The sequence below is a fragment of the Berghia stephanieae genome, chromosome 14, assembly GCF_034508935.2.
Source record: "Berghia stephanieae isolate SIO BIC M18660-M18661 chromosome 14, UCSD_Bste_1.3, whole genome shotgun sequence".
In the NCBI taxonomy this organism is placed as follows: Eukaryota; Metazoa; Mollusca; class Gastropoda; order Nudibranchia; family Aeolidiidae; genus Berghia; species Berghia stephanieae.
In genome coordinates, this window is record NC_088373.1 from 32,671,725 (window position 1) to 32,693,250 (window position 21,526).

The 21,526-nt window shown below is 37.8% G+C and overlaps 1 protein-coding gene across 2 annotated transcripts in view; it reads left to right on the forward strand.

Annotated features, from left to right (window-relative positions):
* Positions 1–21,526, forward strand: part of LOC144960029 (uncharacterized) — a 69,281-nt gene that overhangs the window by 30,281 nt on the left and 17,474 nt on the right. Inside the window, exons 3-4 of one of the 2 annotated variants that reach the window (XM_078892973.1) lie at positions 12,350–12,745; positions 13,955–14,275. In XM_078892973.1, coding sequence (XP_078749099.1) covers positions 12,350–12,745; positions 13,955–14,275 — 717 coding nt within the window. The remainder of the gene's footprint in view (positions 1–12,349; positions 12,746–13,954; positions 14,276–21,526) is intronic. The other variant, XM_078892974.1, reaches the window with a different exon arrangement.

The following is a 21,526-nucleotide window of genomic DNA, read 5'->3' on the forward strand; positions in this document are numbered from 1 at the left end:
TGGTCAGTGTCAGGCTATAAGTTAACGATGGCTACGATCTGAGTGACAAGAGAGTTTGATCGAAGCCATCGTTATGTTATAGCCTGACACTGAAATCCAAAAAGACTGCCAGTTTAACGTCATTATTTGGTTTTTGTCGTAGCCATCGTTATGTTATAGCCTGATACTGAAATCCAAAAAGACTGGCAGTTTGACGTCATTATTTTGGTTTTTGTCGTAGCCATCGTTATGTTATAGCCTGACACTGAAATCCAAAAGGACTGGCAGTTTGACGTCATTATTTGGTTTTTGTCGTAGCCATCGTTATGTTATAGCCTGACACTGAAATCCAAAAAGACTGGCGGTTTGACGTCATTATTTGGTTTTTGTCGTAGCCATCGTTATGCTATAGCCTGACACTGAAATCCAAAAAGACTGGCAGTTTGACGTCATTATTTGGTTTTTGTCGTAGCCATCGTTATGTTATAGCCTGACACTGAAATCCAAAAGGACTGGCAGTTTGACGTCATTATTTGGTTTTTGTCGTAGCCATCGTTATGTTATAGCCTGACACTGAAATCCAAAAAGACTGGCAGTTTGACGTCATTATTTGGTTTTTGCACCGCCTAGTGAGCTGTCGTTAGTAGAGCTCATGGAAACAAGTCATTTCATTGGTTTAACTATTGAATACAACTCACGATTTGTTTTCTTTTGCGGCCAAAGACTGGCATTTTGACGTCATTTTTTTGGTCAGTGTCAGGCAATATCTTTACGAAGGCCACGGTTTGATAGTGTTGATCCAAAAGGCTTTCGTCTTGAATTATCTAGTGATAACACACAATGGATACAGATGAGCAGATTGAGAGCAGCGGTAGTCGAAGAGATGTGTTATATGATGCTACCGTTTTCAATAGTAACAACATACACAATTATAACAAAGTGAACCGTGTGCCAAATGACGTCATCAATCACGGGGATAACGTTATTCTTGAAAATGAAAGTAGAAAATTCGTTGCTGAACCCGACGACGTACCAGAAATAGATCACGGCATTCGTCGTGACGTCACTTCCGATCGTGACAGAGATGAGAGGTATTCGCGGAGTGGTGGGAATCGTGATTACGATGCTGTGGATGATATGAATGGTGTTCTCGTTCACTACGACGCCACGAGTTTTCGTCGAGAACTTAGATATGACGTCATCAATTCTTGGATATTAGAGGGAGATAATGATGATGATGAGAAAAGAAGAATTTACAACAAGGGCTATCATAGTAAAAATAGCCCCGTCCATTCTCCACGATGGGAGCCATTCTACTGTGACTGTACACACTCGGTTGCTGTCAAAGTAAGTGATGGCTCATTTCAATGGTTGATTTATTTATTTATTTATTTATTTATTTATTTATTTATTTATTTATTTATTTATTTATTTATTTATTTATTCATTTATTTATTTTAACATTTTGTTTTTGGTCGTTTTATTTTTTGTTTGTTTTGGTTTCGGTATTTGTTGTTTTTTTTTTTTTTTTCTTTTTCGGTATGCACTTATTTGCAGGTAGGTCTGATCCAATATTGGCTTCTTGTTGTAATGGAAATCTATGGGGTTTGTTTAATGACGCTAAATAAATATTGTCCATTAAAACAATGTCAAACTAGGCCCATAAATAAAATAGTAATTTAGTAGTAGATTAACGTGGATGTTTAGGCGCTATATAAATTCATTATTTACGAAATTACTAATTGCGTTAGGATGTCAGGCCTGCACATATTATTATCTTAAGACTAATCTTCGGATGAAGGCTGATGATGACGTGGCCTGCAATAAATAGAGAACGAGTTTATCGATATTCTAATATTTGAGTTTATCGATATTCTAATATTTGAGTTTATCGATATTCTAATATTTGAGTTTATCGATATTCTAATATTTGAGTTTATCGATATTCTAATATTTGAGTTTATCGATATTCTAATATTTGAGTTTATCGATATTCTAATATTTGAGTTTATCGATATTCTAATATTTGAGTTTATCGATATTCTAATATTTGAGTTTATCGATATGCCTATATTCAGATAAAGTGAATGTAGTTTCTGACATTGCAAAAAGAAAACACCTGAAATTTCACTTTGCTGACTTCATATCAACTGAACCCAGGGGTCAGAGGTCAAATCTGAATCTGAATCGATCAGATGCCAAAGGCCTATGGGAACAATGGACGTAAATCTGTAACAATAGACACGTACATCACCATAATGTCATAATGTAAACAATGGCAGTGATAAGTAAACATAGCAAACTACACTTATTGATTAATCAAGTAAACTGAAAGCTTTGTTCATCGTCTGGCCCTCCTTTTGAGATTAGAAATTCAGAATCCCCGGAGGCATCCAAAAGCAGGTTAAAGACATGTCACTTTAGAAAATGTTTAGTTTGCTTGAGTTTTTATTTTTTTATTATTATGAAAATGTATTTCTATGTTAATAGCATTTTAAATATTGAATAATATGCCTGTGTCTGATAGCTGTAGTCATTGTTTAATTAAGTATAGATAGAATGCGCTTGGCTAAGGAGTTCACAACATTGCCATCCGGAAGTCTAACGGACCAACACACAAAACTGTGTGTATCCATGAACGTTTATAGTCAAGTTAATACAGTTCAGTGAGCATTACTCATAAAGGCGGATGGCAAAAACAATAACACAGGCCTGAGTGACGTCATCTGCATACTATCTATATAGATTTTATTTTTGTAAAGCGCCAAGAGCTCATATTGCATGAGATGTTGTCGCTATACAAGCGTGCAGTATTATTATTATTATTATTATTATTATTATTATTATTATTATTATTATTATTATTATTATTATTATTATTATTATTATTATTATTATTATTATTATTATTATCATTACACTGGTTTCACTATCGATGGTATGTGTCTAAGTAAAATACGCACACTGTGCTACAGCTTGATAAATAGAACCGACACAGAACTTAAAATATGATCAAGAAAATTGTGTGATAACTAGTCACACATTTAGCGGTATGAAAGCAATAACAACGATCTGAGAGAGAGAGAGAGAGAGAGAGAGAGAGAGAGAGAGAGAGAGAGAGAGAGAGAGAGAGATGGGGGGGGGGTATAGATAGAGAGGTAGAGAGAGAGAGAGAGAGAGAGAGAGAGAGAGAGAGAAAGAGAGAGAGAGAAGTCGATTTCATTCACGTTATTGTTGATAAACAGCCAACTATGTTTGTCCGAGCACGTGTGAAGGTGTGCCACAATTCCATGTTTTGATTGGTCAAAAATCTACTGAGAAATTACAAGATGAATTGAAACGATGGGTGGTTAAGGAATCTTCGGATGAAGGCTGCTGATGACGTGGCCTGCAATAGGATTCAGCAGTCGTGACGTCACTTCCTTCGTAATGACGCATCGTAACTGGTTCTAAACTATCGGAACAATTGGGGATGCCATTATCTCCATATCGCCCTTATGAAATATTTCTCCGATGAGCATAAAAGTGTATCCAGAGGAGTAAAACATCATAAATATGGTCATGTTTTGACTTTTATACATTCTGATCACATGTCATGTGAAAAAGTTTTAGCCAGCACGAAGGATACAAGTACCGATTTTTCTTTGTTGAGAACCAAGCTGCTGGTTGCTGGGCGGACGTGACATCAGACTATTGAATCCTATTAATTTCCATGCGGGCCAGAAAAATATAATATTGTTAGTTGATGCGAATGCCAGTTTTACGAATTGTCAACACGTTAGTAGTGATCATCTTAATATGTCGACGTCTGTAGTAACACACCAACAAAATGAAAGGAAATAAATAGGATTAAATAGTCTGATGTCACGCCCTCCCAGCAACCAGCAGCTTGGTTCTAAACAAAGAAAATCGGTCCTTTTTAATTCTTTATGCTGGCTAGAACTTTTTCACATGTCATGTGATCAGAATGTATAACAATTAAAACATGATATTTTATGACACTTTTATGCTCGTCGGAGAAATATTTCATAAGGGCGTCCGCCATTGTTCCGATAGTTTAGAACCAGTTACTAAGTTACTATGAGTCATTACGAGGGAAGTGACGTCACGACTATTGAAGCCTATTATAATGTAGTTTCTCAGTCACGTGCACGACTGTCTATGATTGGCTAGTTGGGGGGGTTGATTTGACCTGTGACCTTTGACTCGTGTCGTGTCAATGTCAAGGGTATTGTAAAAACAACAGGGGAACGCCTGGCGCCTGGGTAATTCGATAATCTCTTAATCTATCCATACATCCATTGTGTGTAGGGAAGGTGGGCTGGATCCGGTGATTCGTGATTAGCATTCATTGGTGATCAATCGGATTACGGTAAACGTCTAAATTTTGTGAGAGAAGAAAAAATCATTCATTTTGTGACCAATCGTTTCAAACGTTTTTTTTTTTTTTTTTTTTTTTTTTTTTTTTTTTTTTTTGGGGGGGGGGGGTTAATCTCAGGAATGGGAGACACCCAATGTTAGTCGTTGCTTTGCCAATTTAGATTTATCTCCGTCAGTTAAATACGACAATAAACGGGGATAGGTATATTGACCTTAAAACACACACACACACACACACACACACACACACACACACAGAAAACATACAAAAAACCCCAGTAAATTTTTAAAAAACAGCAACATTCGTTTCAAACTTGAGATCACAGCTGGGCGAACGTTTCGTGAACAAAAGTGTGATGTAAAAAGAAAAAAAAATGGTTCCAATCTCATTGGAAGTGTGAAACAAGTCCTTTGGATGACTGGGCACATACCTTGTGTAAATGATCTTCTGGTTTCAGGGTGATGGCATCTAATTGTCTAGCCTAAAAAATGCTGGTCGTCAGTAAAGATCATCCATCCTCGCTCTTTTACGCCCCGTAGTCCTAAGAATCTGCCTATACACCCTGTTACCAAAAGTAGTTATGCCACCTTATGATTCTGGGTGGGGATCCTGACCTCCCATAGCGGGCAGGGAGGTACATACTGTGTCTTCTATCCCATTTTTTCTGTTTTCCAATATGCTTTCTGTCTGTCTTGGAATGAGATTACTTGGTTTTGTCCTGACTCTGGCCGGAGTCCTAGCTGGGAGGGAAACAGTCAAATGCATAGTTATTGTTTTGGGAGATGATATTTTTTTCCTTGTAAATCATCTCTCTGTTATGTATTATTATTTTTATTTTGATGTATAATGTAAGCATTTGAGTGTATTCCTCTTTGTTGGATTTTGTGCTTGTGTCTGGATGAGACTTGTAGGTGATTTCAAACTAAGTACATTGGTGGTATGCTCTTGGAATCTACATCTGATCCCTATTTGTTCTCAGTTCCCCTTTGTCTTACTTTTTCTTGGGTGCTTTAATTGTAATTCTAGAACTTTTTACTGTCCCAGTTTCTTCCTTTTTACTGGTGCTGATATAACCTAAATGTGTTGCAAGCGCCGTAAAACCCTTAAAAACATAAAAAAACAAAACCACCTTATGATTCATCAATATGTCACTGATTCATCAATATGTCACTGATTCATCAATATGTCACTGATTCATCAATATGTCACTGATTCATCAATATGTCACTGATTCATCAATATGTCACTGATTCATCAATATGTCACTGATTCATCAATATGTCACTGATTCATCAATATGTCACTGATTCATCAATATGTCACTGATTCATCAATATGTCACTGATTCATCAATATGTCACTGATTCATCAATATGTCACTGATTCATCAATATGTCACTGATTCATCAATATGTCACTGATTCATCAATATGTCACTGATTCATCAGTATGTCACTGATTCATCAATATGTCACTGATTCATCAATATGTCACTGATTCATCAATATGTCACTGATTCATCAATATGTCACTGATTCATCAATATGTCACTGATTCATCGATATGTCACTGATTCATCAATATGTCACTGATTCATCAATATGTCACTGATTCATCAGTATGTCACTGATTCATCAATATGTCACTGATTCATCAATATGTCACTGATTCATCAATATGTCACTGATTCATCAATATGTCACTGATTCATCAATATGTCACTGATTCATCAATATGTCACTGATTCATCAATATGTCACTGATTCATCGTTGGTCCGACGGAGGACTGGTTACATACACTATTCCAAGGAGTTTAGAACCGAAAAAAGTAAATGCTGTGACGTCACGACTTTTTTCCCTATTATTATGGGCTGATTTTTTAAAGCATTGTTGTTATGGACGATATTTTTCAGTGTTTTGAGAGTATATCTAGTAGAACTGTATAGCCTATTACAATTGTGACCCATCGTCTCAAAACGGTATTATGTAGGAACGAAACAGATGCTTAAAAGCCGAATTAAATATTAAAACTGGCCAAAAATATAAATTGTTGGCATTAGCACCCTAGAATATGGAATCCATTCTCCTCAATAAAACATACAAACTCAACACAAGTCTGATATTTCTGGCTATAAATTCAATTTTCAGCATCTTAACCATCCCGACTTAATACCGTTTTGAGGCGAAGGGTCACAATTTGGGTTTTCAGACCTGCAGATACGTACACGTCAGGGTGAACTAATTGCGATTTGGAGTGTGTAGTTGATGAGAGAGAAAGTAAGAATGGTCAGTTTTGTAAGAGAGAGAGAGAGTGAAGAAAACAGAATGTTATTTGAACAAATTGATAGAATGAAGTTGACTTCATTCGAGTCTTTGTAATTGCTTTTTGCCATCCGTGTTTATGAGTAATTCTCACTAAACTGTATTAACCAGACTATAAACGTTTAAGGTTACACAGAGTTTTGTGTGTGTTCGTCCGTTACACTTCCAGATGGCAATGTTGTGAGCTTCTTAGCTAAGCGCATACTATCTATTGCGATTTGGAGTGTGTAGTTGGTGAGAAAAAAAGTAAGAATGGTCAGTTTGTAAGAGAGAATGACGATAACGGAATGTTCTGTCAACCCATTGAGATTTGGAGTGTGTAGTTGGTGAGAAAAAAAGTAAGAATGGTCAGTTTGTAAGAGAGAATGACGATAACGGAATGTTCTGTCAACCCATTGAGATTTGGAGCGTTGCTTCTGAAATGTGAGTTGGTCCCGATAGCTCAGTTGGTAGAGCACTCGCTTTCACACGTAAATGGACCACGAGGGATCCCCGGAAAGGTCGATATTTCTTTTTCTGCCCCCCCCCTCCCCCATCCACTCCCCGGCCACCCAGTAGTAATTTGGTAGCCAGATTTGTTAGACCTGACGGAAAGTTCTTTGCGATAGTTATTTTTCCTACCCAAAAGGTAACAAGCAAGTTGCTACTGTTCCTTTAACGCTACAGAAACAGGGACAAACTCCGACTCGGTGCCGAATGAGTCTGAATGAACACTTATAGATAGAATGAATTTGACGTCACTCGGGTTTTTGTTATTGTTTTTTTTTTTGCCATCCGCGTTTATGAGTAATTCTCACTAAATAGTGTTAACCAGACTATAAACGTTCAAGGTAACACATAGATTTGTGTGTTGGTCCGTTATACTTCCGGGTGGCAACTGTTGTGAGCTTCTGCGCCAAGCGCATACTATCAATAGATGGATTGATGGTTTCTCCGTGACCTCTTGTTGCTACGGCCTTTCAAAACTATCGACATGGATGCCTTTTTACAATTATCTCATAGATAGAATGAAGTTGACGTCATTCAGGTTTTTGTTATTGTTTTTTGCCATCCGCGTATTTCTCACTAAACTGTATTAACCAGGCTATAAACATTAAGGGTTACACATAGTTTTGTGTGTTGGTCCGTTATACTTCCGGATGGCAATGTTATGAGCTTCTTAGCCAAGTACATACTATCTATAGATAGAATGCGCTTGGCCATGGAGTTCACAACACACAAACTCTGTGTAACCATGAACTTTTATAGTCTGGTTAATACAGTTTAGTGAGAACAACTCATAAACGCGGATGGCAAAAACAATAACAAAGGCCTGAGTGACGTCATCTGCATACTATCTATAGTATGAGCTTTCCGTTCTTCAAACAACAAACAGTGCAGACACTTTTGGAAATGACGTCAGTTATCGTTTCCTTTATTCAAACTCGTCAAATAAAGATTTCAGTTGATTTTTTTGTTTTTTTAGAATCGAAAACTTAAAATTAAAAAAAAATGCCTCTTGATACCAACCACTAAACTGTGGAACTAGGGAACTCCTTCCAAATAGTCCTTCCAATGGTCTTTAGTCTAAAGTGTGGGATTGGCTGAATATTCCAAATGATCTCAATTTTACCATTTGTGACCCTTCGCTTCAAAACGGTATTAAGTCGGGATGGTTAAGATGCTGAAAATTGAATTTATAGTCAGAAGTATCAGACTTGGGTTTAGTTTGTAGGTTTTATTGAGGAGAATGGATACCGTATTTTAGGGTGCTAATGCAAAAAGTTTATATTTTTGGCCAGTTTTAACATTTAATTCGGCTTTTAGGCATCTGGTTCGTTCCTACACAATACCGTTTTGAGACGATGGGTCACATATTTATAATTTGTTTAATATTTTTTTTTTTATTTGGGGGCCGGTCATAACCACCCCAACTGAACTAACCGTAGTTCCCTTATGCCTTGGTCCATGTACCTCGCTAAAATGGATTTTTCTTCCAGACATAATTTGTGATAAATCAAAATGGAAAAAAACAAACAAAATCCGATGCCGTATCGATATTAACCAAGACGACGTAGAAATCAGATTGTTTACCGTAATGAGTAATGAGTGACTGGGGTTTGTTGGTGCTACAGTACGTAGTTATTTTGGTTCTTTCAGGGTCCACTCGGGTGTTTGTTGTGGCTGACAACATATTTCGTTGCCACTTGTGCCAAAGGGATTTTTTTTAAGCACTGTGTGCTGCCAACTTAATGCTTTTTTTTTGGCGGGATATTATAATATCTTTCGTTATAATTTATTACTCGGTCGTTGAATGTGTCCTCTATGTTTTGCGAAATGATATGTAAAAATAGATATTTATTGATGAGTCTCAATTTTTGTTTTGTATTTGTTTTGTTTTTCTGTGTGTTTTGATTAATTTTATTTAATTTCCTCCGTAAACTTTGTTTTTTTTTAAAATAGAACTCCCTCCTATAGAACAATTTTAGTTGGCATAAATAGTAGCTCTGTAATCATGTTCTTTGGGATTATGGAGCTGAAATGATTTTGTGTTTGTGTGTAGCTTTTTGTTGTTGATAGTTGTTTATGGTGGTTGTACGGATTATTAACAACACATTGTTCTATTTGTGTGTGTGTATGTGTGTAGTTTGTTTGTTTATTTACTTAATTGTTTCATTGAAGAGTTGTCAACAGACTAATAATAATTTAGGGGGCCTTCCGAAAGCTCCTACATCCCCCAGTATTCTTGTTTCTTTCATAATGTTCTAGTAGGGGGTTTGGGTTGGGGGAAACTTTCATATTTTTAATATAAACGACTCCCCCCTCCCAAACCCCCTACTAGAACATAATAAAAAAAGTACCCCCCCCCCCCTCCCAAACCCCCTACTAGAAGAATACTGGGGATGTAGGAGCTTTCGGAAGGCCTCCCATAATTTATATATTTTCTATTCATTGGATATTTTGAACGATTCCACCAACCCTACAAAATTCTAATGTGTTATTGGGTGACGCAATCTATTTTTTTGGTGTCTATGGGATTAAATTCTCTTAGATCTTAGTGAATGCGCACACGGTACTGCCTTTCAGTCTCAATAATTTTGTTGCTATAATTAGAAGTAGGGTGCCGGGGGTGGTGGGGAAGGAGGGAGGGGGGGTGGGGGGATGTAGATTGAGGACGATACGCCTTGGACAATTTTTGGATACACAAAGTTTAAATTCGTCATAATACGAAAGCCTAAAGATGGGCGAGCATCTGAGAATAGACCCGGCCTCGTCGTGTTCAATAGGAAATGTCCATCTTCTCTTTTTTCTTCATTCTCCTCCTCCATCTCCTCCTCCTCCTCCACCTCCTCCTCCCCCTCATCATTCTCCTCATCCCCCTCCTCCTCCTCCACCTCCTCATCCTTATCCTCCTCCACCTCCTCATCCTTATCCTCCTCCACCACCACCACCACCTCCTCCTCCTCCTCCTCATCCTCCTCCACCTACTCATCCTCCACTACCTCCTCCACCACCTCATCCTCCTCCACCACCTCATCCCCCTCCTCCTCCACCTCCTCATCCTCCTCCACCACCACCTCCACCACCTCCTCCACCTCCTCATCCTCCTCCACCTCCTCATCCTCCTCTACCTCCTCCACCTCCTTATCCTCCTCCACCTCCTCATCCTCCACTACCTCCTCCACCTCCTCATCCTCCTCCACCTCCTCATCCTCCACTACCTCCTCCACCTCCTCATCCTCCTCCACCACCTCCACCACCTCCTCCACCTCCTCATCCTCCTCCACCTACTCATCCTCCTCCACCTCCTCCACCTACTCATCCTCCACCATCTCCTCCACCTCCACTACCTCCTCCACCTCCTCATCCTCCACCACCTCCTCCACCTCCTCATCCTCCACCACCTCCTCCACCTCCTCATCCTCCTCCACCTCCTCATCCTCCACCACCTCCTCCACCTCCACTACCTCCTCCACCTCCTCATCCTCCACCACCTCCTCCATCTCCTCATCCTCCTCATCCTCCACCACCTCCTCATCCTCCACTACCTCCTCCACCTCCTCATCCTCCACCACCTCCTCCACCTCCACTACCTCCTCCCCTACCTCACATTAAAATAACATTTGTTTTCAAGTTTATGATTGACTTTACCACCACATCTCACAGGGACTTTGTGAGCCAAGAGCTAACTTTCTACAATAACGAACATACGGTTTTATTTAAGATTTCAATATGTTCTTCTTTGTGTGGATGGTGCCTGGAGTCCACAGGACTTTGTTACGTATGGAGTCGTTCCAATAACAATTGGATTTAACCTCTGGGAGTTTTTGTTGAGTTTTTTATCTTTAAATCTGTGCCCATTCATTTTGTATGGATTATTTTATCAACAAGAGACAATACAACCAACAAATCAAAGCAAATATGGCCTCCAAAGTAAGTGGTGTAAATTTTGAAAATCAATAAGAAATGTAAATGAAAAAAAAAAACAAAAACAAAGAAAAACAAATAAAAGGAAAAAACAAGAAGGACGTAACTACATTTTACAGCATTGGTTTTAATCGATGGGGTATTTATTGTAATTCAGCATTTCTGTCTTGTTTGTTCGCTTTTAGTTTATTTTGTTGTTTTTTTTTCGTGTTTTTTTTTTGGGGGGGGGGGCGTTTGGGGGTTATTTGGGGGACGGGTTGGTTTTGTTTTGTCTTTGTTTTTTTAGTTTTGTTTTCATTTTTTTTTCTTCTATGTTTTTGTTTTCTTACAACTTGTTATTTCCCTGTCTAGTGGTTGCTATATAACTAATCATGCTGCCATACATAGCCAAATACATTTTTCTACATTTTGGCCATTTCTACAACTGTACTACTGTTTCGTATTTACGTCCATCGATTAAAATGGCCATCGACAAACTCTCCCTAGACCCAAGACTTCCATTAATTTTGACCATCCATTATTTCCGTTTATCTTTGTCAATGCTATCTATCTATGTGCTCGCCCATAAACAGAAAATATCGACAATGAACTTTGAACTATGAACTGCCACCCCGATATATTTGTCCAGTCGACGCCACTGGACTTACTTCATTCATATCAACGTTTTGATGGCACGGGGGGTTGCAAGACATGATGTAGTAGTATCAGCATATTCTTCTTCTTTTTCTTCTTCTTCTTCTTCTTCTTCTTCTTCTTCTTCTTCTTCTTCTTCTTCTTCTTCTTCTTCTTCTTCTTCTTCTTCTTCTTCTTCTTCTTCTTCTTCTTCTTCTTCTTCTTCTTCTTCTTCTTCTTCTTCTTCTTCTTCTTCTTCTTCTTCTTCTTCTTCTTCTTCTTCTTCTTCTTCTTCTTCTTCTTCTTCTTCTTCTTCTTCTTCTTCTTCTTTCTTCTTCTTCTTCTTCTTCTTCTTCTTCTTCTTCTTCTTCTTCTTCTTCTTCTTCTTCTTCTTCTTCTTCTTCTTCTTCTTCTTCTTCTTCTTCTTCTTCTTCTTCTTCTTCTTCTTCTTCTTCTTCTTCTTCTTTTTGTACTTCTTCTCCTCCTTTCCGTCTTCCTCTCATTCGTCAAATTCATTTTTTTTTTTTTGAATATTGTTTTGGGTTGTTTGTTATTTTTTTCTTTTTTGTTGTGGCTTTTGTTTTGTTTTGTTTTGTTTTGTTATTGGTCAAATAGATAATTAACCAGTGTGTATAAATTTCCCGTCAGGTATCCGGACCAACCCATGGACAAAGCTACCAGCAGTTGCGGCAAGCTCACAACCAGTACCACATACCCCCTCAACAACCATATCAAGAGTCCCATGCACGACCACAGGAGCAGCTGCACCAATCCCAGCATGCAATGTTCAACAGACATCCTCCGCCTTCTCAACAACAACAACAACAACGTTTTCAGTCACCTCAACATTATCAAAACTACCAACAGCCACAACAATATCATCAACAACCCCAACAGCAGCAGCAGCAGCAACAGAGACAGCCTCCGCCGCCGCATCAACATCAACAACAACAACCCTCGCCCCAGAAGGCACCGCCCAGAGATAGTCGGGCGTTTTTGACTGAGATGCCAACACCGGTCAACGAGCACAATCAAAACAATCAGGTATTAAAAAAATTGAGCTTTTATATAGTGCATTATCCACTAAACGTGCCCAAAGCGCTTTACAAATGGTCCCTGACCAACAGCCACACGTATCATGTAGAACGAGACATGACGCCTGTTAGGCAATATTACTTTTTTTTCGGACAGAGACAACTCTGTTAACGGCCAGGTACTCATTTTACACCTGAGTACGGTGAGTGAATGTGAGTAAAGATTCTTTTCAGAGGACTCAACTATGCGCCGAGCGCGAGGCTCGAACCCAGGACCTTCCTGACACTGACTTGCCTTCCGACCAGAAGGTCCATTTTCCTTCATTCGTAAGGAACTGGGATCGAACATATCGGCAGTAGAGACCCCCCCCCCCCCTCCTCTGTCCATCCAGCAGTGGTTGGGTAGCTAGGTATTTTAGATCTGGAGGAAATAATTGCTATTGTCCGTTTCACGCTATAGAAGCCGGAATAAATTTGCATTGCACGGTGACCAAAAAGTATAATAATGATAATAATAATAATAATAATAATAATAATAATAATAATAATAATAATAATAATAATAATAATAATAATAATTATGGATGATGATGATGATGATTATGATGATGATGATGATGATGATGATGATGATGATGATGATGATGACGACGACGACGACGATGATGATGATGATGATGATGATGATGATGATGATGATGACGATGATGACGATGATGATGATGATGATAATGATGACGACGACGATGATGAGGATGATGATGATGATGATGATGATGATGATGATGATGATGATGATGATGATGATGATGATGATGATGATGATGGCAATCATCAAAGGATGACATGATTGACATTCCATTGTGGAATGAATGCCTTCGCTATGGCAATCATCAAACGATGACATGCGGAAGGCCGTTTGTTTGATTGTTTTTTTTGTTGTTATTTTTTCGTTTTTTTTGTTTTTTACTTGTTATTTTTTTTGGTAGTTTTTTTTTGTTTTGTATTTTATTGTTTCTGGGTTTTTTTTTTGTTGTTTTGTTTTTGTTTTTTGTTTTTTGTTTTTGTTGGGGTTGTTTTTGTTGTTGGTTTTTTTTTTTTTTGGCTTAAATTAAAAAGAAATGCTATCATAATAACGATTATCATCACCACTATCATTATCATCATCATCATCATCATCATCATCATCTCCCACCGCCACACACACACATCCATCCAGGCGTCCCTCCCCGTCTCCCCCCGACAACAAGAATACCAGCTGTCTCATCCCGTCACCCAGCAAATCGTCACGGAGGACGGGCAGAGGATCAGCGTGGACGTCAATCTCAAGCTCATATCTCCGCCACCGCCATCCTTACAGCAGCAGCAGCAACACCCACACCAACAGTATCAGCAGCATCAGGACCAGTACGACAGTAGAGCGGCACCAGGCAGGCAGTATCCCACCAACCCCACCCATTACGCCGACGACATCGAAGACGAAATCCTGGCCGGAGCCGGAGGTGGAGGTGGAGGCTACGGCTACGGCAAGATCTTTGGGGTAAGTTGTTAAAAAATTGTTTAAAAATTTAATTCAGCTTTTATATAGAGCAATATCCACTAACTGTGCTCAAAGGACAACCTGAGTACCTGGTTGTTATTTTTCATTGTACTCAGGTACCCGGACCAAACCATGGACAAAGTTACCAGCACAACCAGTACCACATACCCCCTCAACAACCACATCAACAGTCCCATGCACGACCACAGGAGCAGCTGCACCAGCTGGACTTTACAAGAAGTCCTTGGTCAACAGCAACATTTTGTTTCCAGTTACATTGTTAGAGAACGACACGGTCCATAACTACTTATGTTGTAAACAAAACAGTATACAGATTTACAAAGGACATTTTTTGCCGTTACTGCTTGCTCTTTGCGCTCCGCAATGCTTAAATTTACTTCTCCAGGAGACCGTTTGGAATAAAAGCCACTTTTCTGGAGCCAGATTTTACTGCGACCCCCCCCCCCCCCCCTCACCCACCCCGCCACCTCACCCACAACCCCCCCCCCCCTCCCCCAATACCCGAACTCGGCCGAACTCTGATAATGCCGTTTGGTGGCGTGAGGTCACATATATAATAATATAATTTCTTCTACTAGAGACAACGGGTATCAAATTAATGTGTTTTGCCAGGATACGCCAGCGTTGATCTTCAATGAGAACCAGTCCATTAAAAAAGAGTGGAAATTAATGAGCTGCAAACACAGAATCATACAATACTGTCTACCTACTCTCTATGCACGAACCTGAATGGGGGCTCTGTAATAATTCATTTCTCGTAACGCATCCCTTTGCTCGCTGTACGGCACGGGGATAGAATGCGTGCTGATTTGGCAAAACCCGTCGGATGTCGCATGGAATAAAAGGGGCAAAAATAATAATAACAACAATAATAATAATAATAAAATAATAATAATAATAATAATAATAATAATAATAATAATAATAATAATAATAATAATAATAATAATAATAATAATAATAATTATTATTATTATTATAATAATAATAATAATAATAATAATAATAATAATAATAATAATAATAATAATAATAATAATAATAATAATAATAATAATAAATAATAAAAATAATAATAATAATAATAATAATAATAATAATAATAATAATAATAATAATAATAATAATAATAATAATAATAATAATAATAATTATTATTATTATTATTATTATTATAATGATGATAATGATAATAATAATAATATGAGATTCGAATTGTTCAACTTCCAACGGGTTTTGCCAACCAAATCAGCACACGTAATAATAATGACAATAATAATAAGATTTTGTGTGTGTGTGTGTGTGTGTGTGTATGTGTGTGTGTATGTGTGTGTGTGTGTGTGTGTGTGTGTGTGTGTGTGTGTGGCACGTCATGGTGAAATGACAACCACTCCAAAATCACTCCATTGATTGGTACACACGACTCCCGACACCGATAAACTATTTAACACCTTTTATTGAATGAACGAACGAACGAACGATCCCCGTCAACAACTACCAACCAACCAACCAGCCTTCTAATGTAATTAAGTGAATACATTATTTCGAATGCAACGATTTGCGTAAAAACGCCGAACTGACAACTTTTTACAGTGCCGAAATTGGTTGTTTTTGAGAGTGTTAGTGTCGTCAGTACGTATTTTATGATATCTGTGTGACTCAACGAACTTTCAAACTGACTTTAAATTATAAAAGGAAATCAAGTTATTTGTTTATCTGTAAAAAAAAAAAAATACATTTCTAATTTTCAAATCTTTCAGTAGAGTTGTGCGCCGTATATTTTTTTTTATTGACTCAAATAGCACAATGTTCTCCGTAAGGCTATATTTTTAAATGAAAGGATAGAGTCTTGAGATTATTCATTATGAATACTGGCGTATTCAGGAAAAAAACAACTCATATTTTAAAATTTGGCCAGAAAACTCGTCCTTCAAATATCGATCGATTTAAATGACCCTCGTCTTGGAAAAAAAACTGGGAGGTTTTTTTGTTTGTTTGTTTGTTTGTTTGTTTGTTTGTTTGTTTTTTGCCAAGATGAGGGTCATTTAAACCGATCGATATTTGAAGGACGAGTTTCTGGCAATTTTTTTTTTTTTTTTTTTTTTTTTTTTGTTGAAAACGTGAGTTTTTCCGAGAACAGAAGTTTAGAAATCGCTGGGCGGATTGTTAACTGGTTCTATCTCCACATGCCTAAAAGTTTTGGAAAAATTTGATTTCAAGTTTGTTTTTTTGTTTTTGTTTTGTTTTTGTTTAATAACTGTATCTATAGAAATAAACTTCAGCCACCCTTTTGTACATACATTTCTAAGCTAATTTCCCGATTATTTTATTTTACTTTTTTATTTTTTTTGTTTTGACTTGTTTTTGTATTGTTTTGTTTTGTTTTTTTGTTTTTGTTTTTTTTGGGGTTTTGTTTTGTTTTTGTTTTTTGTTTTTTTGTTTTTTTTTTGTTGTTTTTTTTGTTTTGTTTTTTGTTTGTTTGTTTTGATGGGGTTTTTTTTTTTGGGGGGGGGTTTGGTGGGGTTTTTTTGTTGTTTTTTATTGTTTTGTTTTTTTGTTTTTGTTTTTTTTTTGGGGGGAGGGGGAGGGGGTCAAAAAAGCCTTTAAATCCTGATTGAAATGCATGCGATATATCAAAATATTCCAAAGTGTATATAGAACCGAGTTTATTTTCCTCAGCCCACGAATAAATGTATTGACGAAAATGAACAACTATATGAATAAAAAGTGTATCTATACCCGTTCTAGTTTCTTTCAATGAATAGTCTCAGTCGATTACGATTACGATAGTCCTATCTTACAAGTACGCTACGTGCTACGGTATCGGTATCGAGTTAATTGGGTTAAATAGTCTGATGTCACGTCGCACAACGGCGGCCATCGTGGTTCTAGTTCTAAACAAAGAAAATCGGTAAATCTCTTGTGATCAGAATGTGTAAAAGTCAAAACATGATCTGATTTATAACGGGTTTTTTGGGGTTTTTTTTCCTCTGGATACGCTTTTATGCATTTTTGTTTTTTTTTAAATATATAACTAAGAAAATCTGTTTAATTCCGAATGGCTGGTAAGGAGAGAGTTAAATCGATCGATATTTGAAGGACGAGTTTTCTGGCCAAAGTTTGGAAAATAGTTTCTTTTTTTTTTCCAGAGTACGGCAATGCCGTACTCTGAAAAAAAAAAAAAAAAAAGAAACCATTTTTAAAACTTTGGCCATGCCGCACTCTGAAAAAAAAAGAACCCATTTTTAAAACTTTGGCCAGAAAACTCGTCCTTCAAATATCGATCGATATAACTTTCTACTTCCCCGCCATTTCAAGGATCCCCCCCCCCCCCCCCCAAACTTCACACCCAACTAACACAGAAAGATACTTTTTATCACTCAAACACAATAGCAACTTTTTACAGTGCCGAAATTGGTTGTTTTTGAGAGTGTTAGTGTCGTCGGTACGTATTTTATGATATCTGTGTGACTCAACGAATATTCAAACTGACTTTAAATTATAAAAGAAAATCAAGTTATCTGTTTATCTGTAAAAAAAAATACATTTCTTATTTTCAAATCTTTCAGTAGAGTTGTGCGCCGTATATTTTTTTTATTGACTCAAATAGCACAATGTTCTCCACAAGGCTATATTTTTTTTAAAGAAAGGATAGAGTCTTGAGATTATTCATTATGAATACTGGCGTATTCAGGGGAAAAAACAACTCATATTTTAAAATTTGGCCAGAAAACTCGTCCTTCAAATATCGATCGATTTAAATGACCCTCGTCTTGAAAAAAAAAACTGGGAGGTTTGTTTCTTTGTTTGTTTGTTTATTTGTTTGTTTGTTTTTTGTTTTTTTTTCCAAGATGAGGGTCATTTAAACCGATCGATATTTGAAGGACGAGTTTCTGGCAATTTTTTTTTTTTTTTTTTTTTGAAAACGTGAGTTTTTCCGAGAACAGAAGTTTAGAAATCGCTGGGCGGATTGTTAACTGGTTCTATCTCCACATGCCTAAATGTTTAGGAAAAAATTTGATTTAAAGTTTGTTTTTTGTTTTTGTTTTGTTTTTGTTTAATAACTGTATCTATAGAAATAAACTTCAGCCACCCTTTTGTACATACATTTCTAAGCTAATTTCCCGATTATTTTATTTTACTTTTTTATTTTTTTGTTTTGACTTGTTTTTGTTTTGTTTTTGTTTTGTTTTGTTTGTTTTTTTGGGGTTTTTTTTTGTTTTTTGGGGTTTTGTTTTGTTTTTGTTTTTTTGTTTGTTTTTTTTTTTTTTTGTTTTTGTTTTTTTGTTTTGTTTTGTTTTGGGGGTTTTTGGGGGTTTTTTTTGTTGGTTTTTTTTGTGTTTTTTTTTTGTTTGTTTTTTTTTGTTTTTTTTTGGGGGGGGGGGGGGGGGGGGGGTCAAAAAAGCCTTTAAATCCTGATTGAAATGCATGCGATATATCAAAATATTCCAAAAGTGTATATAGAACCGAGTTTATTTTCCTCAGCCCACGAATAGATGTATTGACGAAAATGAACAACTATATGAATGAAAAGTGTATCTATACCCGTTCTAGTTTCTTTCAATGAATAAATAGTCTCAGTCGATTACGATTACGATAGTCCTGTCTTACAAGTACGCTACGTGCTACGGTATCGGTATCGAGTTCATTGGATTCAATAGTCTGATGTCACGTCGCCCAGCAACGGCGGCCATCGTGGTTCTAGTTCTTAACAAAGAAAATCGGTACTTTTTATTCTTCATGCTGGCCAAAACTGTTCAGATGTCTTGTGATCAGAATGTGTAAAAGTCAAAACATGATCAGATTTATAATGGGTTTTTTGGGGGTTTTTTTCCTCTGGATACGCTTTTATGCATTTTTGTTTTTTTTTTAATATATAACTAAGAAAATCTGTTTAATTCCGAATGGCTGGTAAGGAGAGAGTTAAATCGATCGATATTTGAAGGACGAGTATTCTGGCCAAACTTTTAAAAATGGTTTCCTATTTTTTTCAGACATTGCCGTACTCTGAAAAAAAAAAAGAAAAAAAAAACATTTTTAAAACTTTGGCCATGCCGCACTCTGAAAAAAAAAGAACCCATTTTTAAAACTTTGGCCATGCCGTACTCTGAAAGAAAAAAAAAGAAACCATTTTTAAAACTTTGGCCAGAAAACTCGTCCTTCAAATATCGATCGATTTAACTCTCTCCTTACAAGCCATTTCCAGGATTTCCCCCCCAAACTTCACACACAACTAACACAAAAATAGATTTTTTATCACTCAAACACAATAGCAGTAAGTTCTGGCGATAAGTAATTTCTTTAGCAAAACATGCTCTACAACACACTGTGTTCATTTTTTTCAAAATTTGATGATGTACAAAATAAATTTGAATAAGAAAAATGTTGGTTGTATCGTAACGATTGTGACGATTTTCCTGTAGTTGGTATGGAGAGGGTTAAATGACCCTCATCCTAGCAAAAAAAAATAAAAATCTCAAACCTGGGACCTCAGCGAAGTGCAGTCCTTCAGAGCCATTTGACCCATGGAGCTGGAGTTCATCCCGGTTTATATAGCGTGAAAATAACAGGAGCAATTGTTTGGTGTCCTTTGGTCTAGTCTATCGCAAAGTACTTTCCAACTGATTTAACAGAACCAGCTGCCCAATAACTGCTGGATAGAGACATAGACAGGAGGGGTGAGGGCAAAATATCTCGAGTGCACCCGGGATCGATCTTGGACCATTTGCCTTTTAAAGCGAGTGCTCTACCAACTGAGCTATCGGGACCAATTGTTTTTTTCCCGCCGAGTACAGCAGCAGCAGCTGTGTAATTACCGACTCTAGTCAGACGTAAATCAAGTAGACATTCCAGCAGGTACCTGACCGCTATGACGTAATAGCCCGCTCAGATATTGATCCCATCCATGTGAGGGCAAATAGAATGTGTCATTAACGTCAATACGTCCAGATAGAATGGCTTGGACGCTTGGTTCACACAGACATGCGACAAAAAAGATCTGTCATTAACGTCAATACGTCCAGATAGAATGGCTTGGACGCTTGGTTCACACAGACATGCGACAAAAAAGATCTGTCATTAACGTCAATACGTCCAGATAGAATGGCTTGGACGCTTGGTTCACACAGACATGATACAAAACAGATCTGTCATTAACGTCAATACGTCCAGATAGAATGGCTTGGACGCTTGGTTCACACAGACATGATACAAAACAGATCTGTCATTAACGTCAATACGTCCAGATAGAGTGGCTTGGACGCTTAATTCACACAGACATGATACAAAACAGATCTGTCATTAACGTCAATACGTCCAGATAGAATGGCTTGGACGCTTGGTTCACACAGACATGATACAAAACAGATCTGTCATTAACGTCAATACGTCCAGATAGAGTGGCTTGGACGCTTGGTTCACACAGACCTGCGACCACAACAGATCTGTTTAAACTGAATGCAAAGCACCAATACACGACTAACTGCACGGAAGCGAGGACGAGAGACGCATGCGCACAACCAACATGACGTTCTCTCTCTAATCTCTTTTCCCCGGTGACGTCACAGACTATGGGCCTAGAAATAGGTGAGCTAACGTTAGCTGTCCATTTCTAGGCTATGTGTGACGTCCAATCAAGGGACGCTACTCTTCCGCTAATCTCATTCCCTATAGCAATTAGACTCGATACCACAGTACACACATTTGATGATGGGTGAACATTCTTATTGATGCTATTCGTGTATTTTAAAATGCTCACAACAGACGCCAAGCCTGATACAATTGAGTGTATCCGCCCCCCTCCCCCCTTCTCTCTCTCTCTCTCTCTCTCTCTGTCTCTCTCTCCCTCTCTCTCTCTCTCTCTCTCTCTCTCTCTCTCTCTCTCTCTCTCTCTCTCTCTCTCTTTGTGTGTCTCCCTCTCTCTCCCCTCTCTCTAACTTTTCTCTAACTTTTCTCTCTCTCTCTCTCTCTCTCTCTCTCTCTCTCTCTCTCTCTCTCTCTCTCTCTCTCTCTCTCTCTCTCTCTCTCTCTCTCTCTCTTTCTCTTTCTCTCTCTCTCCCTCACTCTCTCCCCTCTCTCTATCTCTCCTCTCTCTCTTCTAGAAATTAATGAAAATCATCGGTATCAAATCAAAAAATCGTAACAGCGACTTACACATATCCCCCCCCCCCTTTCCCCTTTTACACACATACACACCTCGCACCCCCCCCCCCCTTTCCCCTTTTACACACA